The 13,235-nt window shown below is 37.7% G+C and overlaps 1 protein-coding gene across 1 annotated transcript in view; it reads left to right on the plus strand.

The window, feature by feature from the left end:
- Positions 1-13,235, plus strand: part of ABCC8 (ATP binding cassette subfamily C member 8) — a gene marked incomplete at its 3' end in the record, with an annotated part of 82,066 nt that overhangs the window by 55,436 nt on the left and 13,395 nt on the right. Inside the window, exons 22-29 of the mRNA XM_082000790.1 lie at positions 2,531-2,668; positions 5,096-5,221; positions 5,920-6,019; positions 6,619-6,866; positions 7,854-8,014; positions 9,138-9,207; positions 9,853-10,010; positions 11,218-11,310. Of these exons, the coding sequence (XP_081856916.1) occupies positions 2,531-2,668; positions 5,096-5,221; positions 5,920-6,019; positions 6,619-6,866; positions 7,854-8,014; positions 9,138-9,207; positions 9,853-10,010; positions 11,218-11,310 (1,094 nt within the window). The remainder of the gene's footprint in view (positions 1-2,530; positions 2,669-5,095; positions 5,222-5,919; positions 6,020-6,618; positions 6,867-7,853; positions 8,015-9,137; positions 9,208-9,852; positions 10,011-11,217; positions 11,311-13,235) is intronic.

The following is a 13,235-nucleotide window of genomic DNA, read 5'->3' on the forward strand; positions in this document are numbered from 1 at the left end:
AGCATGGGATGCAAACGTTTAGAGTGTTTCATGGGTAACATACAAAGAACATTGCACTTCACTGAGCTAAGCCAAATGTGCGCTGTTTATTTATATCCTTTGTTAGCTAGCCTGCAGGTAAGAAGCATTTTCTAAATGCTGCGGACAGAAAGATAGGTATTAGGATGCAAGTTGAAATGCTGATGCTTCCCCTCTCAGTCTGTTGAAGTTCCCCTTGTGTTTATCTTTGATACTTAGAAATTTAATAGTCTCAGCTGTATTAATGAAATTCCTAAGCTGTCTCAGGCCTAAAATTAATGTTGTCCTGTGTCTAGTGTATTTCCTTTCTGCAACAAACTAAGCTGTCTTCCCACCCTGAACTGCTTGTTGTATATCCTGTCCCAACTCCAACAGAAGTGCTATGGAAAAAGCAGTGAGAGCAGGCTCTAGAAGCTTAGTAGGTGGGAAAACGGATGCATCCTACATGCTCACTAGTAGTGAGCTTGCTGGCTTTCCAATTTAGGACTTCCTTCTTAAGCTCAATTTTCAAGGAGCTTTGAATCCAGCTGTTTTGACAGTGAGACATGATTCACACAGGATAAGAAAAGCTGTGCACATTAGAGGTCATCCCTAAAAGTCTGGATGGTAACTTAGACCTTTCCCTGTGATTAGGCTGATCAATATGTGCTTGCTTCATGTGACCAGAATGCAGGAGAGTAGAGGGCAGTTGGGCCAGGTGCTGCAAATCAGCAGATCCACTAGTGGGCTGTAACTTTTGTCCTTGTGTGCACACAATAGCCTCCTAATAGTAGCAGGTTCTCTTATGGTTTGATAATGTAAAAGCACATACAAATAAACTTTTTTTCTGATTATTATTCTTTCAAAAATAATCAGGACTCCTATATGTTAGTATTTGCCAACTCTCAGTTCTTTTAAGACTCATTTTGTAAACAAATACTTATGAAACTTCTCTCTCACAAGTCTGCACCTCATATTCAAAGTTTTGTATTCTCTAAACTTCTTGTGATCATTGCAGATATCATAAAGTTCATGTCATAATTTATTACATATTTTATTCTTAATTACATTCATTCACTCAGCACATTTTATTTGTTGCATGTCGGACTAATCCTGTAGAGTGAACTGATTTTTTTTCAGGTGTCTTGTAATCAATGCATCATTATAATCATGTCTGGTGAATGCCACCTTAATGAACAGCCTCGCCTGACTCCACAGTGTGAGAATCACTGAACAATCCACGGTGTGAGAATCACAGAACAATCTCATGTTCTGTGAACTGGCATTTACAGTCCCCAGAAGTGCAGCGTGGAATACAAGGTGGCTGTGCACAAACTCAGAGTGATGTTTAGGTCTGTGCCAGATCAGAAGAGTGCAACAGCAAAGCTGACAATATACATCTTTGCTCAGTGAGCACAGTGCACACAGTTGCACACACATTTTTGAGAATGTATTCTGCATCACAGTCGGAAATTACTGTGTTTCAAAAGCACTTTTTACATGCTTTATGTTATGATGCTCTGATTTATTAGAATTTCAGTGGTCATATTTATCTTACTGTTGATTTCAGATATTTTTGGTTTTGTAGATACATGAAAGCAACAATACCAAAGTATCTAATGCAGTCACAATATAAATTGTTGCAAAATTGAAGGGAAGAGAAGTTCAAGAGGATTTTCTAAAGCACTCACCTCTTTGCTTATACCTCTTTGTAACTAACTGGTGGCAATGTTGTCACTCAGAAAGCAGAATTAATTCAAATTCAACTCTACTTTATCAGCAAACATCTGGAGAAAAGAAAACAAAATTTGATTTTTAAGAAAGCCTGGTTTTAGTGTAATATAACAGTATGAAATAATAATACTAAGTAAATCCTGCAGCCGGTATCGCTAGTGCAAGAAGAAATAGTAGATTTGTAATTCCATATAAATAGGATTAGGTAAATAAGTCCCCCAAAAGATGGTACAGATTAATTTATGTCTAAATTAATTGCATATAATTCATTGATTCAGTAAGATAATCTAGGTTGTAAGTCAAGCATCTGAGTCATCAAAATGATCAATATTTCTCCTTTTGCGCTTCTTTGTTAACAGAGTTTTGATTTATGGATTAAAAAAAAAATCAGAAAGCAAGTATGTACAAGGGAAATAAACATGCTCTTTGTCACTGTCCCTGGAGCAGTTACGTAATATATGCCATAGGCATACATAGCTGCATTGTCTTGAGTCTGACAGAAACAATGTACTGCCGTTAGGCAGGCTGTGAAACACATCTGTTGAGAGGAGAAGTTCGCAGAAATCATAGCATTTATATAGCTGATGTGACCATATGTCTGAGTACTCTTTGCAAAAAGACAGTTCAGGGTTTGTTATGCAATTGAAAAAAACCAATCCTCAGAACAATTTTCATCTTCTGATGGCCTCTTTTGATTGTCTGTATTGGTCTAACTGGTTTTACTGGTATCAAAATCTGTCAGTTTCCTTAAATCCTGTGAGTGGTGGCTCCAAAAGCTGACCTCTGTTACTCATGACAGGATGATCCGTTTTCTGCACTGGATATCCACCTAAGTGACCATCTCATGCAAGAAGGGATCCTGAAAATGCTACGGGAAGACAAGCGGACCATTGTGCTAGTAACTCACAAGCTGCAGTACTTACCCCATGCTGACTGGGTAAGAAAACTCTTCCCCTTTTTTCTGAGGAGGCAAGAATGTGCCACGAATGTGCCTTGCTACAAACAAGGCTTTCGCTTCATCTTTCCGCCAGGTGGTAGTTTAGTGAGAAGAGATATAATAAAGATCTTCTGAAAATTAGCTAGTGAGTTTGGGGTGCCATAATTTTGGGATTCTCATCTTCGAATACCTAAATAGGTTGGATTTTCATAGAGCTAATACTTAATAGTCTCATGAAAGCAGGCTGCATTTAAAATATATTGAGTATCCAAAACCATTAGTAATATTGGAAAATTTTGCTCATTTTTTTAATCTCAAAACAGTGAAATGTTTGAGTAACATACTTGCCTCTGCTGGGATGTTACTAGGAATTTGTCCGTGCTGTCACAGAAGATGTGTTTATGGATATTGAGGTGCATGGAAATACAAGGGAAAAACCAGTATTTCTGTGTGGTTAGTACTAGTACATAGTGTATCAAGAACACCTTTACTCTTTGAATGTTGGCAAAATTTTAAGAAATGTGTAGTATTCGATTGTTTTGTTAGGTTTCTTTGTTATATCTTGTAGTTTACAAAAAAAATGAAGGTATGCTTTCTATAACAGTTTGCAATTGCAAATGTCAAAGATGAAACGAATCAAGTAGGATAAGGAGTTTTGTTTTTGTTTTTTAGTTCATTGGTTCACATTGGCCTTGCACTTAGTTCTCCTACAGTTACTCAGCTACAACATCACAGGTCTTCTTGCCCACGGTGATTGATGATTGTAGTTACACCTCCTAGCAGGACTTCTCTCTCATTTGCAGCTTGCACAGACTATAGCAGCAGTTACTCTGTCTCAAGAAATAATCATATTTCAGCTGCCTTCTGTTCTTCATATTGGCTTGCTATAAAGTTGCAGACAGACATTCATCTTGTTCTGATCATGTTTTTGGTGGACAACATTTATCCTTTCTGGTGTTTGCTGTGACCTTGTCCCTTAGTTGTGCACCTTTAAGAATTACTACTGTTCTCAACACAGCTCTGGTTTTCCGGTTAGTGTCTCTCAGGATACAGGAATTTTCTGCTTTCTTCCCCTCCCTATGAAGTCCATCTTAGCTTCTTCTTTTTCAATTGTTATATATTTGCATTTTTTTAAAATATGCACAGTTATGGCCTTGTATCAGTATAATCTTTTTCATCTTCCCTATAAATGTCAGACCCATTTCTAGGTGTTTATGTTCTATGAGATACTCTATGAAAATTATTTTTTTTTTATTATCTTCTAATTGGGTTTCAGTAATGTTTTATGAAATATGCTGGTCCAAACAGCCTGTAGGACAGGAAGGATTTATATTGATTAAGTTTATAATTTAAAAATATTTTTAAAGAAATAGTTCAGGGTTTTTTCCTACCCATAGGTCTCATTAAGCCTTAGCAAGTCTTACCCAATGGAGTGCAGCAGGAATATTTATTTTATTTTATTAAGGAATTTTAAATAAAAATATAATTTGAAGTATGTGATGGCCCTCCTAAATCTTCATAGGAAAACCCTCAGAAGAATTCAAGGTCCAGCCCAATTACAGATTTCCTGAATAAATTGACAACAAAAAGATCCTTGGCTGCTTTATTTTTAGCTTTCCTCTGGTGTAAATTCTTAGCAGTAAGTGGAACAGATTATTTGCCCACCCTCTGCCCACAGAAATTTCTGAGTTTCCAGGGAGAGAGAAAAATAAATTCTGCATTAACTATTTTCTAATGATGTCACGTGGGTTTACAAGCCACACGCCTCATTTTCCAATTCTTCTTTGTCAGATCTAAAGTGAAGGTAGTTACACTGTGTATATAATGTAGTTGCACTGATAGAAACCTGGAAACCACACCCTTCAGACTTTGTCTTGCATATATAATTTTTTTTCAAACTGTGTCCACTATTTATGCTTTTAAAAGCTTTAGGGATTCAAATTCCCTAGCTTTTCCTTATCAGGTCCATAATATCAAACAGATGGTGGAGCCAGCATGCTCATATCTAATTGCCTGAATAAGGGCAAAACATGCTCTATGCAGTGTATTGCTAAAAGCCTTTTCCTTTTAGGATATTTTTGGTAAGGAGGTAAGAGAACTCTAAAAATCTTATCCTCTCTAATGACTTGTATTTAGGAAGAGTAACGCACTCTCCTGTGTGCTGACAGGGACCCCGTTTTTCTTTCTTAAAAGCAGCATTCCTTTCTGAAAGCATGAAGTGCAGGAAGCTTCTGGTTTTTCAGCATCTTGAGTAAAGGGGATAGAGTCAAGAGATAATTTCACTGTCTTTTTAGAAGACAGATTTGTTTGCAGAAATATTCTTTATTTAAGAAAATAGAAAATCCTGTCCGTGCACAGCAACATAGCTTTTAAATAGATAGAGATACATGGCTATTTATCTCACCACTTCTGTTTCTAACTTTTTAGATAATTGCGATGAAAGATGGTAACATCCAGAGAGAAGGAACACTCAAGGACATTCAGAAATCAGAGACTGAGCTCTTTGAACACTGGAAGACACTAATGAATCGGCAAGACCAAGAGCTGGAGAAGGTTTTTGATGGGCAGGGCAATTAACATTTACAAAAAATATGACTTTTTTTTTCTTAGGTTGAAAGCAAGGATTGACGTGCTGTGTGTGATTTCTTACTTAGTATGAATGTAGTATTACTATTACCATTATTATTTATCTATTAAGAGAAATTCCTTCATCTGGACATCTCATACTTCCTTGGTACTATTGTCTCTGATCCATTCTTGGTAGGAAGCCCTATCAAAATATTCTTGTCTAAGGAATATTAAACTGGGCCATTTTATGAAAGGCATTGGTAATAGACAAAGGCATTGTGCAATACTGACAACTGCTTCTATAAGTATGCCTGAATTTACTCATTGCATTGGGTGGAAGTTATTCAGATGTGCCTATATCAAGTGCTCTAAATCATTAACACGTTTTGCCTTTAATACTGTAACACAGGAAGAATGAGATATTGATCTTACTTCTTATTAATTCAGGGATTAATCGGTCCAAGTTAAGATTCCAAGAGGGTTGGGATTGACAACCTGAAATTAATGTCAGATATTTATGACCTTTGGTTTTACACAGAGGTAGCAAATCCATCACTTATGACTGCCTGCTGTAAGATCCTCACTTTTATTTTTCACTGATATGCTGATTAGAAACAAATTTTGTCAGCACTAGTAATTTTTTTATTAATTCTCTGAAGACACATGAACTGTCCCTTTTTTAGGAGACTATTATTGAGAGAAAAACTGTTTTGGAAAGAACAAATCTCCGGAGGACTATGTATTCCCGGGAAGCTCTGCTGAAAGATGATGAAGAGGATGAAGGTAAAATGGCACCCTTTGAGCCCAGTACCACTACATTACTGTTTCACAGTTAACTTATAATAGAATGAATTAACATAGTTCAAACTGTCAAGAGAGTAATCATTTTTCAGGTGGGTCATGATTTGTAAGAGTGCTGTTTCCATTGATTTTACCTCTGGACTACAGTGATTTCAGAAGTCATAGCTTCCTCCAATCTTTTGAGGGCTTTTTCTTATACTTGAACATGATTTGATAATGGAAGAGTAATAATATTGAATAATTTATGCTGGTGAGCTTCAAACCTGTCAGTAGCTAAGCACACTTGCTTCGGGTTTTACATAGGAAAAAATTGCAATTCATTTTTATCAAGCCAGTACTTTTAAATTGCAAAAACATGGCTGAAGACATTGATCACCAAGTGCTAAGGTTTTTTGCATCTTTTTAGCATGCATTACTGCTAACTTCAGCAGGTTAATATATGCATGCCTGAGCAGGTAGTTTCATCTCAAAGCCACTCTTTATCCCGTATGATAAGACCTGTTTCGTAGCTGCCACTTGCCAGTGCCTATGAAAGATGTGTATAAGTAAGTGTGACTGTACTTTTTTCTTGCACGTTGCAGAAGAAGTAACAGAAAGTGATGATGAAGACAACCTGTCTTCAGTGCTGCATCAGAGAGCAAAGATGCCCTGGAGAGCCTGTGGCAAGTACCTCAGCGCAGCAGGAATCCTCCTTCTGCCACTGCTGGTTCTGTCCCAGCTGCTGAAGCACACGGTAATGGTGGCCATCGACTACTGCCTGGCGCGCTGGACCTCGGATGCCATTTCTGGGAAGACAGAGGTAGAGCTGAAAAACTGCTCTCACTGTGAGGTATGCAGTGCCTTGTTCACCTTCCTCTGATGACTTAACTGGTGGTGATCTCCCACGGTCAACCTCTGCTCCAGATTTGTGTGTGATGTGCTTTCTTTCTAGTAATAGAGCCACTTCAGAGTATTTTGAGGGTTAATGTATTTTCAGGTACACAATGCAATCAAACTAACAAGTTTTGTGCGTTGTTCTCCTTCTGCTAGATTTACTGTATTTTCATCATCTACCTGATATGCCTAAACCTCGGTCTGTAATGTAATTTTGATATCATAGTTCTTTTTTCTTTTTCCTGCATTGTTGCATTCTTACTGCAAGCAGGGCTTTCAGGTTTTGTAACATATGGGAAACAGATTTTTTTTTTTTAAAACATGAGCATGCTTTTTTGGTTGATTTTTATGTGAATTCCACATTGAACGGACCACAGTGTTACCCAGCAGGGTAGTCTGCATGTATAAAGCAGTAGTGGAGGCATTCTGTTAGAAATGGCATTGTTTTCTTTATCGGGATTTAGTCCCTACAAATAATTCACATTAATGTGTGGGAGGTGCATGTATGATTTCGCTGGAGTTATGCTTTCATCTCTAAAAATGCTTTATTGATGCTGGATTTTAATATTAAATTAGTATTTCAAAATAAAAACTATTATATTCTGTTCCTATTCAAAAAATAGACCAAAGCAACAAAGCCATAACAAATACTTTGGAGATGGCTTTTTCGTTCAGATAGCATTATCAAATATATCTTTCTAGGGTTTTTTTATAGTATTCTGTGATTTTAAATTTTTGATTAATCTTTTATTTTCATGCAAACACTCCTGTCTCCAAAGGAAAACAAACTGTGATTAAAGATGGTTCAAATTCATTGGCAGTTTAATCTAGGGAGGAAGAAAGATTTACTCCTTACGTTTTTTCAATCCTGTGTTTGTTTTTTTACAATAAATTTTAAACAAAATTTACAGTGAATAATTTTGTTACTTTCTTTGTTTCTTAGGATTTCAACCATTCTCCATATTCTAAGGTTTTCAGCATTCTCTGCTGTCTTGGGATTGTATTGTGTCTTGTCACATCAATAGCAGTGGAGTGGACTGGCTTGAAAGTCACCAAAAAGCTACACTCTTCTTTACTAAATAAAATTATTTTGGCTCCAATGAGGTATTCCTCTGATTGTAGTACAAATTGTATTGTGTAGTCATTTTATGTTTCTTACTTCAAGGCAGTCTTCTAAGCAGTTTTTATTAAGAGGTGACTGTGAATCACATTTTTTTAATGTGTCATTGAAAATCACCAGGTAGCAAACTACTAAGCAATTTTCGAAAATGGTACTCAGGATGCTCGGGTTCCTAGACACTAGTCAAATGTCTCTGCTGCCCGACTGTGACTTTTGAGATTTACTTCCTAAATTATGTTTAATTTCTCCTTGCTCTTTTTAATTAGGGAGAAAACACAATTATTGTTCAATATATTGCACAGTTCGTTTATAGCATGCATCATAATCTTAATCACTGGAAATATTTACTGTCAGGCAGTGATTGTGCAAGCCTATGAAAGATTATGAACTTGGACAAGTGTAATCACATCATTAGAGGACACTGGGATGCACAGATACCAGTAAAGGCCTTTGTTGTCCTTTCTTTCTAATGCATGAAAGGAATGTTGCAACTTGATTCAAACCTGCAGCTATTACTGAACATTAGGAAAAATACCTTTTTAGTTTTAAGCTAACTGTAGTTGACCCAGAAATCATGGAGAAATAATATACATGCAAAACCTCAGATACTTTTTTTCCAAACTTTTTTTTTCAGGATAGAATTAGACTTCAGGTTCAACATGAGTTAACGGACAGTTAACAATTACACAGCAATAATGATGTTTGCATTTTGCATATGCAACGGTCTTTTAATATATTATTCCAACAGTTGTTCTTAGTTATGCATTTCTATTCTCAGAAAAATGCAAGGCTTTGTGACTTAACTTGGCATTTTTCATGAATTTAAGAGGCCTCAAATTGCAATCTGAAAGGGTTTTTAAATATGTAATCACATGATTTGCATAGCTTTGGCAGTAGAGGGAGCTGAGGACATGCTTGCTGTTCTTGGGTTACATTCAAGACTGCCATTTTATTGGAAAGCCATGGCTATGGGGAAAAATGAGAAACTTTACTGTGGCTGTCAATTTATTTGCCTGTGATAAAGTACCTAGCTTAAGGAAGACAAAAAAAATTAAAACTATTCTAGTATCAGTATTGTAATCTTTCCTATTCCTTGTCTCTTTTTAGGTTTTTTGAAACAACACCTCTGGGAAGTATATTGAACAGATTTTCAGCTGACTGCAATACCATCGACCAGGTACTGAATAAACACATTCAAACTCCCAAGTTATCCTGTCTTTCCCAGTCTGAAAGACTGGATTTTCATTTATTATAGACTCATTTAGATGAAGTTTACCAATGATCTATAATTTTGACTACTATATCAACTTGCATCACGATTTTCTAGGTTCAGAATTAATTACTCATCTTAAATGCACATTGAAAAAACATTTATTTGATTAAGGTGCCCTGTATAGAAAAGGAAAGTGAAATTAGATCAATAGTGATATCCCCTAATTAAGAGGATCTACTTTTTTTAAAAGTGGATCAACACATTCACTTGACAAATATGAGCAAATGAAATGAGAAAAAGGCAAATGCTGTTGCCCAAACTAGAAATGACTGAAATGCAAATTATCAGTATTTACCCCAGACTGCACTGCCAGTTCATGGGATTGATGCAGATGCTGAAATCGTCTGTTGCATCCCATCTGTAATCCTCTGATATAAGGATTGTGGTCCACAAGCAGCCCCACAGAAATGCCTTCAGACATGCTTAGTGCCTCAAATCCTCAACATTTTTTTCCTTGTGTAAGTGGGAGAAAGGAAAATTAAATAATGCTGGTTTAAACTTGATATGTTATGGAAGATTCTGTGTCCTTATTCTTCTTTATCTATACAGCACATTCCAGCTACCCTGGAGTGCTTGAGTCGTTCCACTTTGCTGTGTGTATCTGCTCTTGCTGTCATCTCATACGTCACACCAATGTTTCTCATTGCCCTGGTTCCCCTCGCAATCATGTGTTACTTCATCCAGAAGTACTTCCGAGTCGCGTCACGGTAAGAGCATAAACCAGGATCATTCTGGCAATAGAAACATCACCTGCAATGCATGATTGCATTGCAGAATTGCAGTGCTGGGGAACGTCATGTTTAAATTTGGTCCTGTCAAAGCCGTGGCCCTGTCTGAAAGGGAACTATAGTGAAAGTGCGTCATTTGACAAGTGCCTTTGTCTGCAGCTCTTCAAGCAGAACTTCTGGGAGTCATGAGCAGGGTCTTTGTCCATGATCAAAGTTTCTTAGAGTTCACAGGACGCAAAACCCCAACTGGACTCTGTCCTCCCCAAGGGCCGTGTGCTAGGCACGTCCAAGAAAATGTGGTGACAGAACAGGGAAACTGATGTCTGCCTATCAGGTGGAAATGGAAATCTGTAAAGCCAGGGAGAGGCTGGAGAATGCAGTATAACCATGGTGGTACTGCTGCCCTTCAAGGATCCAACATGCACAAGTGTCCTCTCTTGTTCTGGGTGCCTTTTAGTTTTAACAAGTTGAAAAATTTTAGTCATATCTGTGGTTTTTCTCCTTCTAAGGTCATACAGCTTCCCCCCAGTGGTGCTCAAGAAGCATTTGCTGCATTTATCCCTTTATGTATGCATGGATCAAGGAGGAGTCTGCAACCAATTTACTTCCTGCTGGAAGGACCTGAGACTAAATAGAATCTCACCCCACATGTGCTTCCACTGATTTGGTGATGAAATATGAAACTGAGAAGCACAACCTAATGATGAGTGCAGGCTCTCATTTACTCTACTGAGTGTATGCGTCACTGTTATCTCAGTGAGGAGTTGTGCTGGCATCTGGGGGTAGAGAGGGGAGAGAGAGGAAGTTGCATTTTACCTTCTGCTTAACTTGAGCTCTTATTTGCGGTATCCCATTAAATTATATTCAGCATAATGCCAGAATAGTGTTTAAGAGAATAAACGATTGAGTGTAAGAAATAGGAATATAAGAGAAATGAGGGAAGGCAGTGAAGGGAAAAGACCCATTCAGAACTTCAGCACTGTTTGTGTTCAAATATTGAAAGAAAAAGCCTCCTGGTGTCTTTGTTTCCTGCTCAGAGACCTGCAGCGCTGCTTTGCACTCTATCTGAACCTTACATATATAATTATTGTGATGATATTCCCTTTCACTCCCTGGGCCTGTTTCAAGAGAACAACTGCACAACAAAACTAGCTTTTTACAAAATTCTTCTCATAACCCTCTCCAGGGACCTGCAGCAGCTGGATGACAGCACTCAGCTACCATTACTCTCCCATTTTTCAGAGACTGTTGAAGGTCTTACCACCATCCGAGCCTTCAGGTATAGTTTTAAGAAACATACATTACCTTGCTTTTGAGTATCTATCTCTGATTCTGCTCTTCAACTGTGCAGTTATAAATAATTGTTATTTGGATCATCTGGAAAATCCAGAGTCCCCAAAAAGCTGGTAAGCGGGAACTCCAAAACATTGAAGAACGTTAGTGTTTTGCATGTGAAGGAGTTACTGTACAAAAACAAGCTAATGTGTGTCAGCTGCCCTGTGGTAACTGTCCACACACTTGCATGCAGCCTGAAACAAAACTTGTGGGCAAATGTGATTTAAGAAGCTAAATTAACTTATAATTACCACAGCATGTGGCGTGGCAGACTATGCACTTGGACAGTTTCCATGGAACAACTAATATGCCTTAGCTTGTTATGCCAGAGTAATTTGTGCATGCGTCGATGCCCTGGTAAGATGAACTGTGCATGCTAGTGACTTCAGAGGATGTGAGAGCACCCTAAGTTATTTTTTAGGTTGCTAGCGGAAAATGAGGTTGGTTATACTGATTTTGAAAATACACAAGCTGGAAACAGAGTTTCATCGCCTGTTTTGATTCATTTTTCCATCCACATAAGCTCACAGGAGCAGCCCAGGAATACCTGATAACATGCTTGGGTTGTTACAAAAACATGTGGCAGTCACACTGATACTGGTAGAGGTACCAATAAAACTACTGCTGAGCCTACCAGCTGCTTTCCCTGTGCTAGTGCTATTCTTGTCTTTTCCTAGTTGTCTCAAATGCGGTCAACTGTCTTCCACACCCATCTCATCTAGATGTCTGCACATTTTGTCGGTTAGTTATTACTGTTATCATTCTATCTTTGAAATGGTAGTGCTTATTCCTTCTAACCTATAATTTCCATTTTATAATAGAATTAATGTGCAAAGTTAACTTTTCTTAAACTATTCTAGATAGGATACAAATAGCTCAATGAAAGAACCAATTTAAGGGTCTATTTCTTTTTGACTGAAGATAGCTTCCTGAAGAGTGGTAGAACAGCATAGTATTTTCCATTATTAATTACTGTTATTGAGTATTTAATTCATTAAGTGCCAACAGTGCACTCTGGTTTGTAGTCATGTCTATGTTCAGTTCTAGGGAAATTCAATTTATCTTTTAATTGTTGCTTTTCTCATTTATCCATATATTCTTCTACTTCATCAAGAGGATCTTTAGAGTATTATGGATGTGTATTTTTAGGTGTTGATACAATAAATAATATTCAGTGCCATCTAGCTAATATTTTTGGTCTTTTGGAGCATTCCCTTTTGATTCTTCCTGTTACCTTGAAATGAATTCCTCTGTCAAAGAATTGTCTTTCGGTGCCTCCTTTTTCTTAAATCCTGCAGTAACTGATATGCCTCTGACCCAAACAGCCATGTGCGTTCAGTAAGTTCTGTATTCCATCTGCCTGCCAGCCTCCCGCATCAGCTGGTAACCCAGCTATTTTTAGGACTGTGTAGCTTTTCAGCTGCCTAACATACTAGCAGGAGTGGAGTTTAAACTTGCTAGCTTGAGCATCCCTAAAAATAACACTAATTCAGGAATCCAGTCATAAAGTTAGGAGGTGCCAGTTGTTCCTGGAGTGTCCTTACCCTTGGTAACTCTCCGTCCTGCACTTACTCAGAATGCATAAGGAAAGAAATGTACAAAATAACCAGGGGGGAGATCAGAAAGACAGCTACTCCTGCAGCTATAAATACACCTTCAGCAGATGCCCTGGCCTGATTCGTAGTTTGCTATCTGGCACTTCAGATAGAGTTGGTGCAAAATAATCAATAAAATATAAACGTGAAGGCTTCTGCAAAGACTGGTCTGTATTCTGAGAGGCCTCGCAATCTGGGGACACTTTCTCAAGAGAAATTCTGATATTTCTGCAGTACTCCACCAACAGTCGTAACTTTGTCTGCATCCCCATTC

The sequence above is a fragment of the Phaethon aethereus genome (genome assembly GCF_964289735.1).
Source record: "Phaethon aethereus genome assembly, chromosome: 5".
Lineage (NCBI taxonomy): Eukaryota > Metazoa > Chordata > Aves > Phaethontiformes > Phaethontidae > Phaethon > Phaethon aethereus.